Source organism: Capsella rubella, unplaced genomic scaffold (assembly GCF_000375325.1).
Source record: "Capsella rubella cultivar Monte Gargano unplaced genomic scaffold, Caprub1_0 scaffold_3, whole genome shotgun sequence".
NCBI classification, from domain to species: Eukaryota; Viridiplantae; Streptophyta; class Magnoliopsida; order Brassicales; family Brassicaceae; genus Capsella; species Capsella rubella.
In genome coordinates, this window is record NW_006238921.1 from 12724607 (window position 1) to 12748779 (window position 24173).

A 24173-nucleotide genomic window follows, 5' to 3' on the forward strand; every position below is an offset into this window, starting at 1 on the left:
AAATGACAAGAAATGATGGTAAGAGATAGTATAACTCTAGTTAAAATCATTATATAGGATGTGGTACACATTAAACCACACCGGTATTGATGAGAAAATCGAATATAGCATAAGATCCTCTCTTGGGCATCCTCATTGGGAGAATTTTAGAGGTAAGATCCTCCCTGATGGTCTTGTGTATAAGTTTTGCATGGAGAGAACAGAAAACAAAACATTTTTTTTTTACATAGTAACGTATTTGAATACCTAAAAACATAGTAAAGTATTTGTAAACAAATTTGTATTTCAAATTTCGAGGTTAAAAAACGTCAAAATAAAATAAAAAAAATTATAGAAAAATACAAGTGAATATATCAACTTTTTTTTTTTTGTTTGGTTAAAATGAATATGTCATCATTACATTAGGGGTTACTAAGAGAAGAACGTGAATTGATGGGTGGCGAAGGAAAGAGAAGTCTGAATTGGGGCAGAGAGATGGCAGAGGAGACTTGGGACAATAGACAGAGTCGAGTCAGTGGATAGGGAAGAGTGACTTAATTCATATACGACCAACCAAACCATCCCCTTCTTATTTTTATTATCAAAAAATAAATAATAATGAAAGATAGAAAAATAAAAATAGATAAATCGAATAAGTCATGAAATGGGAGATTTGGTTAGTTTCCCCTACTACTCACTGATGTTGAGATTGAGATTCTATTGATTTTAGTATCAGATACACAAAACACGAACCAATTCTACTTAGACCTTAAACTATGGCCATATTGTACTTCTTGTCCTAAACTCCATTTTTGGTCTCAATGCACAATCATACATTACTTTGATCCTTTAAAGAATTAAGACCAAATGTTTTCAGTTAGACCATCCAATTCTACGGCTCCATATCATTTTAAACTGAGGATTAGATGAATTATCAGTTTGGTTTAAAAATTAAGCCAAGATTTCGTAAGATCTCTTCTTCAATTTCGCCTACTCTAAAGTAAAAAAGAACTCTACGTCGCTTTTTTACACTTGGATTCGTAACAAGTTGCTAAATAACAAAATATATAGGCTTGTTTTCGCGAATCGTACCCGGGTTTCTCGGCTGCGAACCGAGTATCTTGACACAGTTTGAGATTAGCGATACAGAGATGAAGGAGGCAAAACCCAAAGCCTTTGTGGGAACAAACAAAAAAATTGGCGGATTATTTAAGATTCATTTATAATTATTATAGACAAAACCTTATGAGCTTTTCTTTGCTCTTTTCCATACAATGACAACACCGTAGAAATCAGACGATGCCAACAAGTTCTCTCCGTGGTTCCACGCAACACACATTACTGGAAACCTATGACCCTGCAGCATCCAATTCTCACAGCTCATGAAAACCGGTTTCCTTATAACTTATAATCTACAAACAGAAGTTTCAGATATGAATGAAAAGAAGATATTGTCTAACCTGTAGCTTGTTTACACATGTGTGCTTCGGTTTGGTTAGATCATAGAAGTAGACATTCGAGTCTTCGCTCCCGGCGACTGCAGTTTCAAACAGGAAGAAACGCGGTGGAAATGACTACCAATTCTAGAGAGACCTATGCATCTACGATTACCAATATAATAGCTAAATGAAGGATTGAAATTCAAACCTATGTATTCTCCTTTCTCCAGGGATAATAGCGGGCAAAACGATGCTTGGATTCTATGTATTCGAGGGGCTAATTTGAGGGAGCAACGCAAAGTTAGATAACCTTTTATCTGAAGGGCAACACTGCATCACCAACACAAAGCAGAACAATCAATTATAAGGATTTATATGGGGAAAAAAAAAGGGAGCAAATTCAGAAACAAAAGAAGAAGTTCTGTTGCTGAACCTAAAGAAACACAAGTTTCCGTCCTGAGTACATGTGAGCAGAACAGGACCTGATGCCAGGAGGGAGAAGCTTCGGTACTTTACAGTTGTGACAGGGGATTTGTGATTAGTACGATGGCGATGAGACCGGGATAGTGAACCTGTATGAGAATCCATGCTCACTGAATATACAGTTCCCTGCAAGTATTTTTAACTACATTATAAATCTATTGTAAAAATGCCGCAGAAATCATTATCTAGTTAACAGTCAAAGTCATCATGTCACCCCTTCTAGGGAACAATGCAAAAAAACTCTACAACATGGGTAGTTAGCATAGACAGTCTCGACCACTAACTGATGTCAGTCTTTGACTGTTAACTAGATAAGGATTTTTGCATATCCATAGTCAGCCATAACAGACCATCTACCTCAATTATATCTTCTGACATCAGAATAGAGAAAAGATACCTGCCCATCTCCACAGAAAATGAGTTGGCCAGTGTGATCATGATCCATAGATGTCACCTCATCGTCGAACAACAATTTTTTAATAATTCTCCCAGTGCTGAAATTAAACACCTACTTTGTCAAGCAGAGAGATGTAAGGCATCAGATAAGTAAACAATTGGAAAAAAAAAAAAAAAAAAGCAATACACCAATCTACTTCTCTACGAGTAGTACCGTGAGTTCCTTGTTGGCATTCCCCGCAGAGAGGAAATTATTATTGACCTGTTGAAAATATGAAAATGTAATATCTTCAATAAAGAAGCAAGAGAAAACCACATGTTGCTCACTCAGTATATGAGAAGATGTTCACTATCAAAAACGACAAGGTGCGACAAGGGAAAAATAGACAGATGATAAAAATATAGCAATTAGCAACTTACAGGGTGGAAGCGAATACAAAACTGTGGACAGACTCCATATATAACTCTAATACAAACGCCTCTTGACAACTCCCATACTCGTATTGTCTTATCAAGTGATGAAGACGCGATGTATTGATTGTTTGACGAGAAGTCAAAATCTGAAGGTATTTGAAGAAACAAGAAAGTAAGATGCTTGAATTAATATTTGCCAGAGTATCTGAAATGAATTTCATACATACACCTTATGCTCTATCAATTTACACTCAGATCTTACCCCTAACAAAGCATGGAAAGTAACTGTTTGAGTTTCCAAGAGCAAGTTCAGGATAGCAGGATGATCTACCCAAGATACGGAAAACACGAAAGAAACAACACCAGTCAATCTAACCTGTGACATCTTTCGAGTGTCCTGTCAACTGCTTGAGGGAAGGAGGCTCTTCGGAGAGACAGCAAACTGTTAAGCTTCCATCTGATGCTCCATATGCAAGTAGATCAGAACTCATGTGGCCAAACTTAAGAACAGTAACTACATAAGAGTTAAACAAACTCACTCTTAGAACAAAAAATAAAAAACGAGTCATGAAAACACAAACAACAATTTAAAACCTATATATATATATACCAGAAGATTTGCACTGATCAAAGATGCAATGCATTCCAACAAAAGAATAAGCATGTTCAACACCACCACGCCGATACGAACTATCACCATCACTCAAACTTGAACTAAAACTCGCCCTGCGGCTTGAAACCTGATTGACACTCCGTAAATCCTAGAAACAAAACACCTAATAAGTTAATTCCAGAGCAAAAACGAATTCCAATGATCTATCTGCGTAATTCTACTTACCCTACTAGAAGTAAAGCTTTCAGCTTCAAACTGATGAGAATGAGGACTCGGAGAAGGTAACCATCGACCACTGAAGCATCAACCAGTAAATTACCCTGATGTCAGGATTATATTGGGAACATAAATCCGCAGAAAACAAGAATTGTATGTATACTACTAAAAACAAGTAAAGCAAACTCAAGAAGCTACAAAACCTGTTTCCTGGACTACTTAAGAGACTAGGCGTTCGCTGATTCTCCCATTTCCTAGGTCTACTAATGAAATTACGATAAGCAACATATCCTTTCCCATTGCATCTCCAATCCTTCAAAAAAACAAAACCAACACAGCATCTCTTAGAAATAAGCTTCAATCTATACCCTAAAATCACCAGAATCAGTCAAAATTACCAAATGTGATCAAAGAGCCTCACATAACGGCGAGAGATAGCGCCGGATTCAGCTTTCCGATGGAGAAGAATGCGGCGGATTCCGACGTACTGTGGATCTGACTCCGATGTTGTCGGCTGCATCATACAGCTCAAAAACTCGAGATCTTTTGATTGTTTCTTCTTGGCTTCATCTTTCTCACCGATCTCTCCGTGTTTCACCTCCATTTCCGAGCAAATCCACCGTTGCCTCCGGTAGATCAATTGATCGGTTTTACAATATAGGAGTGAATCTGATGACTCGAGACTCTATGGAGTTGTTCAGCAGAATGAATTCATCATTTAAAAAAAAAATAAAAAAAATCAGTAAGTCGAAGAAGGAATCATGAAATTTTACAATCAGAAAACTAAAATAACCGAAAGATAGCGAATTAATTACAAATTAAACCCTCTACTTTATGTAAATGACGCAAAAGTCCATTGATTTTACCAATTCAATCAGTTCAGTCTATATTTATAGTATTGTGTTATATAAATTAATGAAAAGTGTAACAAAAAAATTGACATAATTTGATAAAATTTAAGATAATTATTTTCAAGGAAACCTATGTTTTTTTTTTAACGGCTCAAGGAAACCTATGTAAAATTGGATAAAATAATATATAAATTATATAAATTTTATACAACTTCTCCTATGATTTAGATAATTTCTTGGTATATGATTTTCGTGTCTATAATTTGTTTAATTTATTTTCTGGTATTTGAATTGTTTCTTTACCTTTTTTATAGTTTTGATTCTAATTGGATTACATATTTAGGTGTTAACTTTTTGAACTGCCAAAAAACTTCTAATTTTATTATACTGTCGTCTTTAAAATCATCATAAAACATTATACAAAAAAGAGTATCATTTTTTTAAATATCAATTAATTTTCCTAACCTTTTTGAAATTATATTACTCCCTCCGTTATTAATTAATCCAACTTGTAAGGTTTTCACACATATTAAGTAGGAGTAAACATAGCAAATATGATCATAAATGTATTATTTTGTGATGTACAATTTTCTAAAACTCTAGCCCAATATTATTCTATTCTATTTTTTTGAAGTTTCCGGTTCATCAATAATAACTAATAAATATGGCATAGAAAACCAAAAAAAAATCATCTTTCAAAACAAATTAGTTTCTTAAATTTTTTATTAGTAAAGAATAAAGGAAGTATTTTTAATTGGATAATATAAAATATTATTACTATCCCTTTTTTATAATGATTGATATCACTAATCATTGCCTCAAATCGATGAATGTTATTTCTCAATTAAATAGTACATCTAAGTAACATTGCATCTATATTACATATTTTGTACAATCGAGATTAATTTGTATCGATATTTGAAATGGCATGATGTTTAACTCTTTCACAAAAACTCAACTTTTTTTAATTTACATTGATTACAGTCAAATCTTAGTCATTCTAATATATTTTTCTCACAAAAAAAAACAGGTAAGCGCTTAAGTAATTATATAAAAATTATATATGTTTGTATGTTTTTTTAGCTAATTATTATTCTTAAGTATTTTTTTACTGGAAAAAAAAAAAAAAAACTTAATCTTTTTCTTCGCTGAGATTTCATTTCATAAGTAGCAACACTTATTAAACTTTTCGTTTAGATCAAATCTGAAATGGTGTATATGTAGGCTGGTCCTCTCTTGCTCGTTTACCAAAATGGTGTTGCGCTCCATGATGCTCGACAAAAAAACGAATATAAGTAAATAACACTTCATGATGTTCTTTCCAAGTTGAAAATAACTTTGTGCCGATTGCAACATCTACAAACGGCAAGTTATTTAGTACTTGTTAAGGGGTCAATCCGGTTTAAGGTTTTGGTATCCGTTCGGTTTAATACATTTTGTCAATAATTAGCATTGGTTTTTATTTTGATTTCTTTTCAGTTTTTGTTTTAAAGGAATTTGAAATATAAGCAAAAAATGGTTTTACGTGTTCTATAAAAAAACAATGGTTTTATATACCTATTGACTATTTTTATAGACAAATAGTTATTTAAGCCACTCATAATTCGCCTTATTTAAGAATAGTTAAATAAGTTGCATTATTTAATATTTTATATACACACATAAGCCACTCATATATATAGTTCAAAAGTTCAAAATATATATATATATATATATTGGTAAATTTGGATTGATTTGGTATCGGTTCAGTTACACACAAAAAAGGATTTCGGTTCACTCTTTGTTAAGAATTAAGAATGAAACAAAACTATTTGGTTCGGTTGGTTTATTTCGTTGGCCATTTTCTCTGTCCACCCCTGTTTTTCATATTTTGGCCTCTCTGTGTGATTAGTAACGTTTGGTCTTAAACAAGAACAGGCACACAAACTCACTCACATGCATTTATTCATGGTTACTGAATCACAAAGATACAACAAATCAGATTCTTGAATTCTCAAGAATCATAAGATGGAGACTCATCAATAGGATGCCAGAATCTATTATAAAACCACATTCTGTCACCCTCCACAGCGTAACCATCATGGTTCCTATGCCATCCATAGCGTGCGTGTGTCCTGTTCTTGATCGAGAATATCGCGTGCCCGAAGCTCGCTTCTCTGAAGGCAGAGTACTTAGGCTGAGGCTCAGTCATTCTACAAAAAAAAACAATCATTCAAACTCATCTTTAGATTCTAAGTAGAAACATGTTTACCAAATGAGCAGAAATGTTTAATAGTAGTTAGCTTACTGGGTGGCCAGTCCCTCTATATTTCCTCCATCACCTATGGTTATGTATACTGGAGCTGATTGATCTTTGACTGGAGTGCAAATGCCGTTAACCACGTTGTAAGCTATGTTTGATACACGTTCCTGGTTTCACAATAACTCAAATTTCTCAGCATCTATAGTTTACAAGAGACAAGATGAGCTGAAGTTATAGATCTTACTGATCTTTCGTAGGCGTGGACATGACCTGCAAAAACAACATCTACTTTGTACTTGACAAACCACGCTTCATACATCACCCTCATGGTTTCACCTTCCATGTAATGGTATTCGTAGCTGTTGTACCACGGTGAATGCATCAGAACAATCAACCATGGAGTTTCTGACCTGTTAACCTTTGGGAACTCCTCTTCGAGCCATTGGTATTGCGGCGTGTACATTCCTGTTCAAGATAAGAATATTTTTAGATCTTCTTACTCTTGCCTCTTGGTTTAAATATCACACGAAGAAGGTCAAGATTATTAAGATGCCTTGCCATATGCTGAATATGAAGCTAGCACGATTATGTAAGCTGGTCCTCTCTTAATCGAGTACCAGAATGGTTCTGTGCTGCCTGATGATCTGTAAGGGGTACGGTACCTATGCGTAAATGGCTTAAACGGTCTGTTTTCCCCCTGCACATTGCATAGAAACAATATATCTCAATCTCAGTCTAGTCCATGTAATGCCTGGTCTAACTAGATGCTCTTATAGCATTTTTAAGCCTAAAGCAAAAACAAAGAAGATGAAGTAAGAAGCCTTACAATCTCGGGGGCAAAATCGAGTTCATGGTTTCCAGTGGTCCAAATCCAGGGCTGATATGCTGTGCTTCTTTCAGCAAACCTTCCCCAACTATCCCATCTCCTGTTGTCATGATATGGATAAGTATCCGCGTATGAGATATCCCCGACAAACAAAACCGCTTGCCCTTTTGTTGGATTATTCTCATAATGTGTTAAGGTTATGTTTGAGTCAAAAGTTTGCCCAATATCCCCTGTAAAACAACACTACAAGATCAAAGTCCACAAGAGAGACTAATAAATTGCTTTTTTGTTTAAAAGTTAAAACCATGACACCATGTTTCAGGACAATACCAATGAGACCAAACGTGTAAGGAACATCAGGACCGATCTCAGGAGGAGTGAAGAACCAGAACTGACGCTCCGTTTCTCCCACACCTACTACATAATAGTACTTGGTATCATACTGCAAAAAGAGAGTACCACAACATTAGATAACAACAACAAGAATAGCAAATGTTAATGACAAAGATGATGAAGTGAATGATGATGATGATGGACCTCCAAGTTTCTGATAGGGCAATGATGGATATAACCAGAAGTATAATTGTAGTACTTGTAAGTATTGGTTTTGCCATGAGCTTTGTACTTTTTGGAGCTATTCTCTTTCCAGTAAATGACTTTGTTAGATCCTTTTGCTTCTTGTGTCACCCAAGACACTATCACTGCCTTCCCTTCTACATCTCCTTGTGTTATATGCACCTTTTTGACCCAAATAAAAAAAACCCACTTAGATCATAACAAATAAGCAAAGCTTTAAACCAATCCAAATTGTCCAATGAATAGCTTTTTACCAATAGAACTAAAGAAAAAAGTGAATCTTAATATTAAATTGAAAAGAACACTAACAACACCACCTAACACTTTGTTAACTAACAAAAAGCTTCAAACTTTATTAATCATAAACAAAAAGATTGATGATTTTGGAGAAACCTTATATTATATTGAAAAAATAACTAAAACCCACCAAACAACAACAACCAAAATTTCAAAAAGGTTCAAACTTTACATCATTAGAAGCAGAACCCACAAACCTGTTGAGGAGCATTGTATCCACAAGGAACACGAAAAACATCGCTGTCAAGAGGCATATCAATGGTTTTCTCAACTTTTCTGACATATCTACTTGTGATGCCTCCATTACAGAGCAACACTAAGCTGTTCAAGACCAAACACAGAACAAGAACATTGGCGACACCGACACGACTCATCTTTTGTTTCTTACCAAATAAACAATGGAGAAAAAAAAGAAAACCTTATAAAAGAAAGAGACAGGGGAAATGTATGAAGAGGTTCAAAGGAACGGAATATTCGTTAGTGGAGGCGTGTCCGTCAACACTCGCTGGAAACGAAAGGTATTAATTCTAATTCTATTACCTTAACTTTGGTGTTTTTGACCCCAAAATATATGTCTTTTTAAGGGTTTGAAGATTTTTTTATTTATTTAATGATATGATATGATAATCTTCTGGTCCAGGACACACGAATCTATGCTTCCTCTTTTGTTGTCTTTTGCTTATTCTTGTTTTTTATTTTCTTCGGTCAACTTATTGATTTTTGGCATTTTGTTACCAGAATTTAAAAATCATGCCGTTATGAAGGAAAATAAAGGCAGTTGTGTTTGTGTGGCGTAAAAATTTCTGACTAATCACTGGCTGCAACTGCATGATTAGTTTGAACCTAAGCTTAATCGAATCAGAAGCGGATATGCGGAAGCGTTAAGAAGCAAGAAAGCGAGTTTAAACAAAAAAAAGTAGCAGACACTTAGGGCATGGACATCAGTGGGATACTTATTTGTTCCAATTTTTTTTTTTAGATTCTTTTTTTAAAATTAACCAATCGCGGGCCGCCACGTGGCAGTAAGGCCCGCGAAAAAGGGAGGGACGGTCCTGTTTGGAGAAACGACCTAATCTTTTTTTTTTTCCTTTTTTTTTTAAACAAAAATGGTGGGGAATTGGGATTGGGACCAGGGATCTCCATGGTCTTACGTGCTAGAAGTGTATATATATATATTATGGTTTAAATAAGATTAAATTTAAAAATTTTGGATCTAATATTACACTTTTTCAATATAATAACTAATATATTCACCACTATAATTTTGTTTTTGATATTTTTCACATACAAAAAATATATGTTTTTCTATAATTTGATATGCATTTTGTTAAATGATTTTAAAATTTGTAAAATAGTATATATATACATCTATTGTATAAACTTACTTGATCTGAAACATGGACTCAAGGGTTCAAGAGGGAATCAAGCTCAGAATCAGAATCAAGCTCAACATCAGGTTGTTCAGAATCAATGAATTTGGACCCAAAAGACTAAGGCAAATGCTCAAACTACCCAGGGGACTGAGGTAAACCATAGGGCTCAGGCCGCTCAGGCAGTGCACAAGAATGCAATGTATTAGTCTTTTAAAATATGAGTTTCAATTACTAGTTCACCTTAACTTCCATTGATTATATTCTCTTAGTAAAGTTTTTATATTTTGAATGAATTTGATCAAATGTAATGTATATATATAGAAGCTCTATTGAAATATATAAAGTGAATGACAAATAAGGTTTTTTTACAAAACAAAATTCAATAAGTTAAGTGTCATTTCTTATTTCTTTTATTCATTTTTGTCTCTTTATTAAAATCGATTCAATCTCGCCGTTCTACTCATCTAGATGATAGTGTTAAATTTTGAAAATGAGTATGAAATATTGGAAAAATAGCATGGCAGATTCTCAGTTGGAATACATATCTACTTCTTGATTTATTTTGTTTTATTTTAAAATTTTTAATTATGATAGTGTTACTAAATTTTTAAATTATGATATATGTGAAAATAGTATAATAAAATTAACTAATTTATTTTTCAAAAACAGTAGCACAATATATTCTCACTTGTAGTCACATATCTATTTCTAAAAAAAATTATGATATATGTGAAAAACCAAAGAGGAGGTATAAGAAATTTATATTGCATGGAAAAGAGAAAGAAAAAAACTGTTTAGGATCGATAATTAATATGTCATTTCTTGGTTAAAGTATATTTTAGGTGACTTATTGGTTTTTGCATAAGGTTATCGGTCTAAGTTTGAAATAGGAGTTTTTTTTTTCTTTCATTCTGATAGATAAATAGGAGTTTTTTTCCTAGTACATCGACATCAATCATTTTTTTCAATACATTACAAATAAACCAGTCGCAATCTATTTTTTTTTCAAATAATGATAATTGATGATATGCTTCAATATATTATATTTAGATTGTCAACCAAGGCATATGCTTATTGAGTTATTAGTAGACATTGATTAAGAATTTATTCCATTCCCACATAGACTGTACAATATGATTGGTCCAGAAAAATTTGCAAAACCAGAGAAGAACAATACTGTTTATAAAAAATAAAAAATATTTTTTTTCTTTATTTTATATTGTTTGATTTTTTTTTTAAGGTAAAGAATTTGTAACATTATTATAATTATAACTAAACATTTACAATTTAACTTTACATTTAAAATATACAATAGTTCAAGGAATTCTCTAGCAGTCTTGTTTCAATTGGCTTACGGCGCTGGTGGAATGATGGGTTCTCTTAAAAAATCGAGCGTTTTTTGAACCGCCGATTAATGCATTTAACATCCGGCCGAGAACCAAAGGACTATATCGTATCGATGTTGTACAAAACAGGGATAGAAATGTTTGGGTTCAATGTATAAACAGTATCAAACGTAAGATTTGGGGACCCAACAATGAATATAAGTTCGAGGTTAGATACGGTCAATCTGAAGTAATTGAACTGGATTGGGGCGATGACGAAGGTGGCAGTCATGAGTGGGTGATTCGCAGGTGGATGATCTGGGATTCGAGTATAAAGAAGTAACGTTCTATATAAAACCAAACCCAATAATAAATTAGTGTTTGGATTTTGTATTTCTTTTCTACTTCGGATACGGTTGTTCCATTTCAGACTTGGTTGTTTTATGTTGACTTGTGTTTCAGATTTGTTCTATGTTGAATTGTGTTGAATTTTATATTGTTTGATATTAATAAATTATAAACTTCAAAAATGTAATGAATGAAAATAATTATATTTACTAGATTACTACAACATGTTTATAGTTATTTGAAAATGTTTGGTATAAAAGGTATAGTTCATATATTAGATATTTGTTATTTCTCTATTATTTACAAAGGTAGAAAATAATTCTTCAAGGAACATAAAGTATTATATTTAACGAAATAGACATTTATATAAACGTCACTGTTGATGGCCATGGAAACCATTTTCAAAATTTCATTATGTACTATTTTATAATGTTTTAAATCGTTCTAAATCAGAACTTTGTTTTACATTATGGTAGCAACCAAGGACGGATCATCATATTTTTTTATCATAATAAATAAATTAACAATATGTTATATATGTAGCCTAGATAGTATGGTTACTCTCCAATCTCCATTCTTTAGTTAGAATTGTAATAATTTCTTATATTTTTGTAAACGGTTGTTTTTGAAATATTTGTATATCTTATAAACACTCTATGATATCAAATATGTGATTTGCCGGAAAAGAATGTGTAATAAACTTAAATAATTTAGCGATCCGGTCCATTTTATTAGATCAACAATTTATTTTGATCAATATAAATAAATATGTGCTTTTTGATCAATCAGATTGTCAATAATGGTAACAAATCGAAGAAGCACTATCAAAATACAATCCAGTTGACTTATAAGAAGAAGACTAGCTAGGTCTACGTGAGAGAGATGTGAGCACTAAGAGAGGTAAGGAGCAACAAGTTCCACGTCCTTAATAGAATCAGAGACTCACAAAAGTTGAGAGACCAATCGAATCGTTTACTTTTTGTATTTGCTTTTTTGACGAATGAGAGCACTTCTCATTTTTAGACCATACCAATATACCATATCTATCTAAATCCAATAATGTTCCATCTTTGGACCCAATTTTAAAATCTTCTTTATCTATCTTTCTTCTTTAGTACAATCCAACTTTTCATGCCAAAAAGTTTGTAATTGCAAGTGCTCAAACTTTTATAATGATTATAGATAGCTTTACACGAATAAAAGTAGTGAAGACTAGTTAATATACTTATATATCATGTGAACATATAACTAACTCCATCAAGTCAGTTTATGGAATAGGAGGGAAGACTAGTTAAAGTAGAAGCAATATTTTTTCTACTTTTAATAAGTCTAAAAATATTGGTTATTTGCTCATGTTCAAGAGAAATGCATAATCATAATCTTTCTCGTGTACATATATGTTTTATCAAGAAAAAAGTTTCTCAAAATATTTAAATACCAATTTCAGGATTACATAGTTTGAAGATCAATTGAATGAATCAAGTCCCATAATCTCTTATCAAAATCATCAACGTGTCTCTCTTCATAATGCATAGCAGCATAGGTAAACTATATATTGTCATTGGAATCATAATTCATAAGTAGAGTACCCACATGTTACGTAACTCCTCCTTAGAGGATGACATTTTTGTTGATGGTGAAAATCAATGGAATCTATCACTACTTGTTTTTGTCTAGATACCATATCTTGAGAAATTTCATTAACATGTCTCTAGGTAATGCATATGCAATGGTTAAGAACACGCGTGCTTTTTATTCACGGTCAAGTCTTAATCACGACGAATATAAAAAAAAAAATTTTTAGATCATTTAGGGTATAGTTTTTACGGATACGGTTTAGTGTTTAGGATTTAGTATTCAATTTTGAAATTTTAAATTTTACTTTTAGTTTTGTGGTATATTCTAAAATAATATATGTTAAACTGGTAATTTTGAGAAATAAAATTAATAATAGTGGTATTTATGAGAAATAGTTTTTTAAATGTCAATTTTTTTGTAATATTTTACTCTCAATATTAGAAAAAATAATATTTTTTAGCCTTTCACAATATTACTTTTATTTGTTTCCGCTCATATTTTCCTTATGTTTTGCTATTTCTTACCTTAATCTTTTATATTCATAATTGACAGTAATTATAATTTTATAACATATCGATAGCATTGTAATATGCCTTATCATAAAATTTATTATGATACATGATTTCATATGCAAATAAAAAAGATGATACTATCCTAAATAAAAGATGCATTAATAACTAATAATTGCCCAACATCTTTAGAATTTACATGACTGGGAAAATATAACATTGCACACGTATCTTTTGAAATTGGCATGCGATATTGAAAATTGGTTGATCGATTATCTGAATATTATGTGAACATATTGAAAACGTCAACACCATCATCTTCAACATCAACATCCTTAGTTCTGAATAAACTGAACAAGAGAGACAGTATATAACTAACAGCTAGCTAGGGTAATGAAACCTATATCACTGTAAGATTGTTCAGCTCAAGGGAAAATCATGTATCGTAACGTGTCATTACGGCTATATATATGGACAACAACTTAAGAGATGGAAATAGAAGAAAAAGAAACGAGAATTGAACTACTCGCACAATAAGGAACAATAGATTATCCCAAAAAAAATTGCAACATTTAAGCAATTTCTGAAAAATAGGTAAAAAAAAAAGAGAGATAAACTGTAAATAAATAGTTTTGAACACTATTAACCTTTTTAAATTTAATGGGAAAAAACTAGATTGACCTAAATTTAGAGATTAGTTACTAAACTAACTCAAAATGTAAGGGTTAGTTGAGTTCTTTTCATGACTAAAATATTTTTTTGTTTTGTTAGGAAAATATAAAAGTCAATTTTAATCCTAAAAAAATTCCAACGATTTTGAAAAAAAATGAAAAATAATTTCAAAAGTCTGTCGGAGTAATTGTAATAGATTGGAGGAATTTCAAAAATACCCCTTTTCCAATACCTTTTTTAAAAATACACCTCTTTCTAACTTTATCAAAAAGTCACAATAAAATTTGAAATTTATCAAAAAAATATGTATAAACTTATATTTACAGACACAAATTATCTTTACATGTGTGTAAATTTATATATATATTTCATAAGTACCATATAAATACCTTTTAAAAATCATATAAAAAACTTATAAAAACTGTGTAAACCTTATAAAAACCATATAAATGCCGTTTAGAACATTTTAAAACCTTCTAAATAATTGGATTTAGTCTCCCAGTAGTAATGATAATTTTGATGTACCTTATCAACCATATAAAAGTCTATAATTTTTCATATTTGAAAAGGAGTATTTTTGAACATGAATAGAAAAGAGGGGTATTTTAAAAAAGGGTATACCAAAAAAGGTATTTCTCAAAAATATAGATATAATTGAAACATTAAAAATGTATTAGATGGAATAATCAGAAAAAGGTAAAAACTCATTACAGATTCACAAATTGTTAATAGATAGGCATCCTATTAATAATGCTACTAAAATTTTCAAAAGGTCTCTAATCACACAGCAAATATTAAGCTCTCCTAGTGAATCTCTATGATTATACTCTCTTGATTCTATCACCTTCAGCTACCAAAAACCCTTCACTGGCTAGTGTTGCCACTGCCTTTCTTACCTGTTTTTAATGCATCACAACAGCAAATTACTTTGTTAGTTCCTCTGTCCTTTAATGGCAAAAATCAAAACTTTGGTAATACTTATAAATGATGACTTACATCATGAAGATGGATTTCGGTGTTAATGTTGCCTCCATGCTTCTTAAGTTCTTCCAGTAACTGCCACAATATTCTCATTCTACTTAAGAAACTGTTTCTCTAAAAGTAGAATTGATTTGCTTTGCTTTGGAGGAATATAGCAAATAAGGAAAATAAAGGAGTAAAGCATGAATACCTCCGATAAGCGCATTGATGATCCTCCTATTTGCATCTTCTCAAGAGCTATGTCTCGAATTGACGATACAAAGGTGTCCCTTCTCATTCGTTCACTTGCTGACACTCCAGTATTTATCAGGTCCATGTCAATGGTCCCTTCACCAAATATTAAATACAGGTGTTTATTGTTGGTCTTGGTATTGAATGCTAGTATTGTTATCCTCATGATATGATATAATGGGGTTTGAAAGTTACTGTGAGTGAAGAAACTACCTGTGGCATGATCGGTTGCTGATTGCTGCATTGCAACTCTGAGAAGTCGAAATGCCTCGTCCACGTCATGTTTTTCAACCTTTATCCATCACAAGAATTGTTTCAGTTGGTTTGATACGATGAAAGGAAATTGTATCAAAGGCTTCAACATGAGAGTTTAACTAACTAACTAACCCATTCAGAGAAGCGCATCCGAGCCAAGGCCTCACTGAGTCTGATCAAACTTTCAATCTGTCTAGGTGTTGCTGTTATGACCTGTGCCAAAATACAGAGAATTTAAGGCGTTAGACTAATCATAACCTTTTTTTGAGCTTTGGCTACGACATGGAAAACATAGTGAAGTTCTGAGGGCACACCTTTTTGCTACTACCAGCAAACTTCCCTGCTTTTCTCAGCTCAACATATCCTCTGGTCAACTCCTCTGCAGCTTCATCTGATAGTTTAGGATGAATGTTCTTGCGGGCATAGCTAACATAAGTTGTCAGTGTAGTAATATCTATAGCTTCCTCCTGAGCACTCTGCAGATTAACATGTAATGATAACAATGAAGTAAGATAAAAGCAAAATACAACTACCTGTCAACATATCATATACACTGAGAAAAGATATAATATAAGACCTCGGCATTCTCAAAGTGTAGGGCTACAATATGCTTTGCAAGCCTTCGGTCAGTCTGCTCATCAGGCTTGTCAAGAATTAAGTAGATCAAATCGAATCTAAGAAGCGAAATGAGATAAAATTAGTAAAACCAATGGTGATGCGAAAGAGAGAACCATTAGCCTTTAGAAAAAATAGTGTCAGTTTATTGAAGGATGGAACATACCTAGAAAGCAAAGTCGGAGGAAGGTGAATATTCTCAATAACAGAAAGCCGGGGATTATAGCGTGAGCCGCTAGGATTTGCACAAGCCAACACAGAGGTTCTGGCATTTAAAGATGCAATAATACCAGCCTTTGCTATTGAGACAGTCTGCTGCTCCATCACCTGTCAGAGAAACAATGTTTATCAGTAATGCAATCTTATGGACTAGAGACCACATTAACAAGGGGCACCCAAAAACTATAAGCTATGATTTTAGAAATGTTAAGAAAGATAAAGAACAAACCTCATGCAGCATGCTCCTCGCACTGTCAGACATTTTGTCAAACTCATCAATACAGCAGATACCTCGGTCACTAAGAACAAGAGCTCCACTCTCCAAAACCTATACAATGTCGCATTTTACGTTTAAAAGGTCATGTTTAAGAAAACCCTGAAGATACAACGAAAAAGCCAGCTGACTACAAAAAAGATCGAAGAAAAGATTAACATACAGTTTCTCCAGTCTCAGGATCTTTAGCAACATAAGCTGTCAAACCAACAGCTGAGCTACCTCGCCCACTTGTATAAATTCCACGGGGTGAAAGCTTATGTATGTACTGAAGCAGCTGGGACTTGCTTGTACCAGGGTCACCAACAAGTAAGATGTTAATGTCACCACGGAAATTAGCTCCAGATGTCAAGTTCAAAGCATTCCCTCCAAAAAGCTTCACGAGTAAAATTTGTATCAGTAAAAGGAACCAATGTTGTTTGGACATTTTTAAAACATTAGCAAGTATCAAAAGCGTTACAGCACCTGGCACAGAAGACCCTTTTTAACATCATCCAACTCCCAGATGTTTGGTGCTAGTGATCTACTAAGTCTCTCATATATATCTGGCTGTTTAGAGAGTTCTTGAAACTTCCTCAGCTGAAAATTAACATGAAACTTGGTTGGAATGGAGGAATGAAGGAAAAATTAACAAATAAACACAACATCTATTTAACTGAAAAGATGAAGAACCTTCTCCTCATCTAACTCGACATCTTCATCAACTCTACGCAGACTATTGTCAACATCCATAGGATCTTCAGCAGACATTCTTAACTTACTTGCTTTCTTTATGTGAAGACAATCGATGTAGGTCTGTACTCGACGTTCATAAGAAAGCATACATGACAATGTCAGAACATCATTAGAATAAAAAGGAACTAGCACTACTATCAGAAGAAAAAATAAGATGACATGCCTTAAACACAGATTTCACAGTTCTGTGAGCAGGCCCCACTCGGACAGTCATTGCCCTGTAAATTCCAGTGACCTATCCAGAAAACAAGCTTTGACTGTCAACCAAATCATAGTAACACATGTACTACCCTCATAAAATGACTGCAATTGTTTGTGTTACCTCAATTCTATCACCAGGCTTGCCATTATCAACTAGCTTATCATGCAGCAACAAGCTAACCGTGTGAGGTGTTCCTCCTTCTGGAATTTCATCAGGAGTTTCCTGAAGCCTCACAATCTGCTTATCGGCAAACCTGATTCACAAATAAAGAAGGTAAGTAACAGGATTTTAAAAAGAATCAGACAAACTGACCAATTCTATGTCTAAAACTTACCTGCATCTGTTGTGCACTAGTGTCATGGAGTTCTTGGCCATGCACTCTTGTTTCAAGCAAGTTGGAGGCTCGCTTATTTTGCCTAACAATCAAACAAACATTAGGAGAGACTTGCAGGTATATACAGAAATTGATAAGCCCAAGTGATTAAATTACCTCTATCAACGATGATGGGATCAGAGAAGTATCCACAAACAAGGCATCTAAACACAGCTTCCCTGATTTCAGGAATGATAGAGCTACTCCTAATAATCATACCTTTCAAAGAGATCATCTTCTCGATATCTAACAAACCAAAAACACACATCCAAACATAAGCTAAGCTAGCCATTACAGAGAATTAAGAACCAAGAAACCAAGAACTGAATTATACTAACCAGATGGATTGAGATTTCTCATGGAAGTAGATGTCCTGAGGTTAAAAATCCTCACTTGAACATGCTTCTCAAACAAAGGATTAATCGTGGAAACAATATCCATCAGCACAATATCGAAAATGGCGAGAACTTCCAAAGGATACCGAACCATCTTGTTGTACAAATCAGGATCATAATCAAACACATCAAACGCATCAACATCAATCCATTCTCCTTCAATCTCAATCACTTTGCGTATAGAAGCCATATACTTCCCTTCTCTAAACAAATCATCACTATTCTCTCTAGCTTCTCTAAAATGCTTAACGAACAATTCAATCGCAGATTTAACATCCTGCACACTGATGTTAGTGCCCCAAACAAAAGTCGGAGTAGCATCATCACCGCCGTCGTCTTCACCGTCATCGGAAGAAGGCATCGCTTCGTCAGCATCCGGTGATGTCCCTGGGTCACCGCCCCCGCGTGCTCTTTTTCCATTAGATCTGGCGGCGGAAGGACGAGATGTCGGAGGAGTGGAATTGGATGACGGGACACGTGATGGCGGTGGTGGAGGAGTTGCGAATTGCGTGGGAGTAGAAGATCTTCCTCGGTGGAGACGGCGGAGAGCGGCGGGGGAAGAGTATGTGTTTCCGATAGGGCTCGAAGCGTTTTCTCCGGGAGAGGAAGGAGCTGAAGTAGTGAGATTCGTCAAAATCATGAAACGATTCCAGAATTAAAGAGAGAGAGAGAGAGAGGAATAGAGTTAGTACCGTCGTTGGTGTTGCCGGGAGAAGAGTCGGAAGCCATGGCTGACCGGAGAATTGAGTGAGACGGAGTGAGAGAAGTTTCTTTCGGCGCTTTTTAGTGTGAGTAGAGCTTTAATTAGGCGGGACACTTCACTTGATTTTGGCGCCACTATTTAATGGGCTTTTTAATGGGCCTATTATCTTTTTATTTTGGATATCAAAATGGGCCTATTATCTATTTTCACTGCAAGGCCTACTAAATCTTTTAACTTCCTCATGTAAAATGTTCCTCATTGATTCTTTTGTTGTAAAGATCGATTTACAAGATTGCAGAAACAGAACAAATCCAAGAACAACTAAAAGCAAATCAAACACTACCAAGATTAAACAAATCAGGTTCGTTGAAAAAACCATTTCAAAAAATCTAAACCGGTTCAGCTCATGAATTTGCTACCAAACCCATGCTTGCCTTGAACACACCCACGCTTCACCTGCAAATGCGAAGATCTCTTCCCAAGTTTCCTAAGCCTATCTCTCTTTAGCTTCTTGCTCACGTTTCTTGGTACTAACTCATCATCAAGATCGTTATAAGCATCTTCTTCTTCATCAGTATCACCATCGTGATTGTTATAGTCTCCCATTGAATAACACGGACCTACATTAAGCCACACCATACTCCGGCGATACGTACCTGAACCTCTGTCAAGAACGCGAGGAACAACTCTATCGTCGTCTTCAGCTACGTGATCATCGATGAGAGCAGAATCAGTCGCGACGAGATCATTAGTGGTGGTCTCCGACGTGAGCGAGTGCGGCGGAGGAATAACAGAGGGCGAAACGTCAGAGGAGATGATGTCATTCGAGTTGTTGACGACGAGATCGTGATTTTCCTGAGTCGCCATTTTTAATCTCTCTGTGATTTCGTCGGAGGAAGTTTGTTACAGACTCTGTTTGTTTCTATTTCAATTACTCTCGAGTCTTGAGTCTTGACGAAGAAGAAGAAGATATATATAGCCGTTTCGAATCCTCTTACTATACATGCGTGCTGTTTATTACTTAATAAAACGTCATGTAGTTCTCTTGTATAAACTAATAACGGAAATGTATAGTCCTACTAAACATGCGTGTTGTTTATAACAGAAGTAAAAACGGCATGTAGTTCTATTGTAGAAACTCATAACGGGTGAGTCTAAAGAAAAGTCTTGAGATCTGAGATTTGAGATTAGTGCTGCACTGCTGCTTTCAGTTTGGCTAATTATATAAACATTATCCGACAATTTCTTTTCACATTTGCTGTAGCATTGTGTTACACTGACATTGACATGATCATATTAGAAGTTTCAAACTAATGATGCAAATGGAAGAACCCAATACTCCTTGGATTGACATAATTCTCAATAAGGATGATGGTAAACTAGATCACAGAAACAATAATATTCTCTGATCGTTAGAAATAATAATAAGGCATATTGGTGGGTTTCCAAGTAAAAAAAATGACAAGTTCCCAATATGGTTTTAAGGCTGTAGTAAGCACAGAGCAGTGTGTTGAGTGTTTGGGATCGTCCTAAATCATGATACGAAGAACGGCAAGTCCCACTGCTGATATCGACACAAGTGTACCTATGCAATATTTGATGACCTCGTATTTTGAAGCTTCTAATTGAGCTCTCAACGCATGAATCTCCTGCAAAAGCAAAACATATTATGTCTTTCTTATCTTGCTACGTTTTAGTGTATAATGAAACTCATGAGTAAAGGGAACAGTTGTTTATACCCTGTCAAGCTTGTTTGTGAGGTTTGTTGTTTCGGTATTCTGATTAGCTAGCTCGTCACGTATTCGACTGTCAGTAACAAAACAACCAAAACCAGATTACTAAATACTCTAGAGTCTTTCTTAATAAACACATCTCACGACTCCACTTGCAGATGGCTACGTTGGTTAATGGTCATAATACTGTGCAAATTTTAGAGCTTTCTTACCCTCTTTCAAGATTCAAATCCAATCGTTGTCCAGCTGTGACCTTATCAATTTCGTACCTGTTTCAAGTGAGAGGTCTTTACGTCTTGGTTTCAGACTAGTTAAAAGCATATTACAAGGCAAACTATGGTCACAAACCTTAGCTCACTTCGCATCTTCTCTATATCGCCTCTCAATTTTTCTGTCTCACGTTGCAATACAGTAAAATGATGCTCCTTTACAAAGAATGAAGAAGAGTTGGAATCATAAATATTTGTTACGGTGTTGTACAGGAAGAAGGCACAGACATAAAATGACTATGGTAGATGCTGATGTTACACGCGTACATGGTTTAACACAACATAACATGAAAAAGTATAGTACAATGATAAAACACATTATACCAAGTATTCTAGCTACACATGCCTAAGACTCCAACTCATAGAAAGTTGCAACAAAAAATGTTTGAAAGAAAAACTAAACAGGCCTCCTTCCTACACAAACTAAATTATTCAGAGAAAAAACTCAGCTTTTTAAGTGTTTTATTCCTGATTTCCTCCGCAATATCCACCAACAAGTACTTCGGATCTTCTACTTACATAGTAACACAACCTCTCAAACTAATCCATATCCATAATGGGCATAAAGAGACCATAACAAAGAGGCAGAAGATGAAGAACTTAAATAACACACTCCAGGATATGTATGTACTAATGAGCAGCCCACGTTTGTAAACCTAAACAAAAATGTAACTAAGACCATTGTATATGAGATTATTAAACGCAGGACACCTCATAAGCTTTATTTTCCAGAACATGGAACTTTTTCACACCAAACCACAAAACAGCGACGAGGTTTTCTAGGTCCTGAACCACTACTAATCAAAAACAAACACTAATGTATCAATGTTACCTGAGAACTTTTTACTTCAGATTTAAATTTGGACAGATTCGAATCTTGAATCATTTCAATCTGCAAGCACACAACACAAGTCACAAGTAAGAAAAAGTGAATTTCACATAATTCATACAGTAACTTCCCACAAACTAATGAACAGTAATTCAAGCTATCACCTTCTGCATTTCTGCTTTCGACACAAAAGACTCAGAGACATTTTCCAAGCTGTCATTCAAAACCTCAGTAATAGCAGAAGTTATCGCCTCAGCTTGTTTTGATGGAACACCTTGAGCTTCAAGACTCCTCACCTTTCACCACACACAAACATCAAAACCAACCCAAAGGAAACTATAATATTCAATTCATTGCTTTCTCCTAAGAACTTCCTAACACACCTAAAGGTTCCAAATTCATGGCAAGCTCTTAGATCTAGTTTACATAGAGAGAATGAAAAAGTACCAGAGCCAATGTATCAACGAGAAAGGCACGTCTCCCATTAGCTTTGGTGAGTTCTGAAAATGAACGGTACGGGAAGGGACGACGATCGATCAATCCGAGTGAGGAGCCGAGACCTCGAGGTTTAGCAAGAGAAATCGCGGATTGAGCTCCTAATAGAGCCAAACGCTTGCACAATGTCATCGATCAGGGAAATTGAAATAATCAATTAACCGGAGGAGACTGGGGAACAACGACGACGGCTATAAAAACCTAACCGCGTTTATCGATTCGCGACGGAGGAGACGGTGGTTGGGTAATCGGAGAATAGATAGAGAGAGAGAAGAGAGAGGATTTGAGAAGACCTTGGAGAAAGGGTTCTTCTTCTACTTGTCTAGTTGTCTGGGTTTTGATAGATTGATTTCTTCGTCTCTCTCAATGGTTTCGGTGTTTAATTACGTATTTACCCCTGACAAGTTTCTTTGTAGACCAAAACAGTGAAAACACAATCCAATTCCAACCCATTACGTGCCCGCAAAGTTCATTAGAGCAATCTTCTGACACGTCATCATTTCATGTCATGTCAGCAAACCCTTGCCATGTCAGCTTGAATTGCCAGGTATGCAATTGGACTCTATTGGGTTGTAACTAAAAAGGCGATTTTGATATTGGGCTGTAAATTGAAGGCCCATATAAAAAATTCTTGACTATCTTGTTTTCTTGTTGTGATATGAAACATCCATTATTTGAGTTATGAAACATCTGATAAACAAATGCTAAATCCCAATAAAAGAGTGGGATTTATCCCAAACATGTAACTTTTACAAAAGTTAGAAAACAAGATAGTCAAGAAAACATGTAAATTTCTCTCAATTTTTTTAATATTTAGTATCATGATTATTCAGCGGGTATAAATTTTTTTTTTCTATTATTAATATTTATATGCATAGTAAAATTAAGAACTTCTTTATAATAAGATTATATTATAAGGATACTAATAACGTTTCAAATCTTCTTTAAGCTAGGTTAAGCTAGATATATTACCACTTGAACCAATCCTATATCTTGAAACCGCATGCAAATATATAAAATCAGTAGCAACTCAACATACATAAACGGTTTAGTCAAGTGTGCTCTACCTCTACACATCCTAAATTTCTAATAGTGCATGATCGATCAAGTTGCTAGCTGGCTCAACGTTCGTCAATGTCATTTTAACAACTTGTTGTGTATTTAACGACGTGCAATATCAATAAAAACACACTGATGATGACAAATGCAATACTAGAAATTAGCTAGGAATAAATAAGATTGTGGATGATGACAAAAAAAAAAAAGATTGTGGACCAAAATTAGCTAGTATTTTGTGGTCAACAAAACTAGATTAGTCTTTTGCAAGGTTTTTGTGAAAAAATTAATGGCATTTATTTCAAAAGCATTTAATTTATTTCCTTAAAAAAAATATTTTGGAGGTAATGTTCAAACCCTGAATTATGTTGATACAAAAACAACTCCTTTATATCGATGAAATTTTACCCGAGTTAGTGATTTTGTCACATGTTAACGTCGGTTAAGTTGTGTGTTTAATTAGGTCAATTTTTAAACGAAAATTTTATTCGACATTAATGTAATACATCGACTATTTTTATTACAACTAAAAAATTGAGTCTTATACAATCTAAAAAAAAAATAACATAGGATAAATTTTTTTAGGTTTTTCCCTTAAGTTTTATTGAATGTTTATAATATTTTAAATATTCAAACTTCAAGTTTAGAGAAATTCTCTTGCATACCATAAT

General features: G+C 34.2%; 5 protein-coding genes across 5 annotated transcripts; all 5 read right to left on the bottom strand.

The window, feature by feature from the left end:
- Positions 1-1027: 1027 nt before the first annotated feature.
- LOC17890697 (WD repeat-containing protein 13) lies at positions 1028-4272 on the bottom strand. Its single transcript, XM_006297509.2, has 12 exons — positions 3962-4272; positions 3744-3853; positions 3550-3619; positions 3322-3472; positions 3088-3225; positions 2718-2857; positions 2512-2559; positions 2299-2409; positions 1852-2027; positions 1627-1748; positions 1440-1516; positions 1028-1336 (listed from the first exon to the last, which is right to left on the bottom strand). The coding sequence occupies exons 1-12, from the start codon at positions 4142-4144 to the stop codon at positions 1223-1225; spliced, it is 1440 nt and encodes a 479-aa protein (XP_006297571.1). The 5' UTR covers positions 4145-4272; the 3' UTR covers positions 1028-1222.
- Positions 4273-6306: 2034 nt separating this feature from the next.
- Positions 6307-8839, bottom strand: LOC17891007 (purple acid phosphatase 10). The gene is made up of 8 exons (XM_006297552.2): positions 8530-8839; positions 7997-8197; positions 7790-7901; positions 7460-7689; positions 7192-7330; positions 6878-7098; positions 6679-6800; positions 6307-6583 (listed from the first exon to the last, which is right to left on the bottom strand). Exons 1-8 carry the CDS (start codon positions 8704-8706, stop codon positions 6385-6387), a joined length of 1401 nt encoding a protein of 466 aa, XP_006297614.1. The 5' UTR covers positions 8707-8839; the 3' UTR covers positions 6307-6384.
- Positions 8840-14786: 5947 nt separating this feature from the next.
- Positions 14787-19165, bottom strand: LOC17891827 (DNA replication licensing factor MCM4). The gene is made up of 18 exons (XM_006296913.2): positions 19110-19165; positions 18361-19029; positions 18140-18268; positions 17984-18065; positions 17770-17902; positions 17611-17682; positions 17385-17507; positions 17178-17291; positions 16876-17088; positions 16668-16766; positions 16386-16546; positions 16182-16278; positions 15919-16080; positions 15737-15817; positions 15563-15641; positions 15309-15445; positions 15134-15193; positions 14787-15033 (listed from the first exon to the last, which is right to left on the bottom strand). Exons 1-18 carry the CDS (start codon positions 19144-19146, stop codon positions 14959-14961), a joined length of 2523 nt encoding a protein of 840 aa, XP_006296975.1. The 5' UTR covers positions 19147-19165; the 3' UTR covers positions 14787-14958.
- Positions 19166-19519: 354 nt separating this feature from the next.
- Positions 19520-19987, bottom strand: LOC17891320. The gene has a single exon (XM_006299418.1). The coding sequence runs from the start codon at positions 19985-19987 to the stop codon at positions 19520-19522; it is 468 nt and encodes a 155-aa protein (XP_006299480.1).
- A 427-nt stretch (positions 19988-20414) lies between these two features.
- Positions 20415-22800, bottom strand: LOC17892382 (protein FMP32, mitochondrial). Its single transcript, XM_006298409.2, has 7 exons — positions 22399-22800; positions 22116-22247; positions 21955-22014; positions 21202-21278; positions 21066-21122; positions 20860-20926; positions 20415-20769 (listed from the first exon to the last, which is right to left on the bottom strand). Exons 1-7 carry the CDS (start codon positions 22576-22578, stop codon positions 20650-20652), a joined length of 693 nt encoding a protein of 230 aa, XP_006298471.1. The 5' UTR covers positions 22579-22800; the 3' UTR covers positions 20415-20649.
- Positions 22801-24173: the final 1373 nt, after the last annotated feature.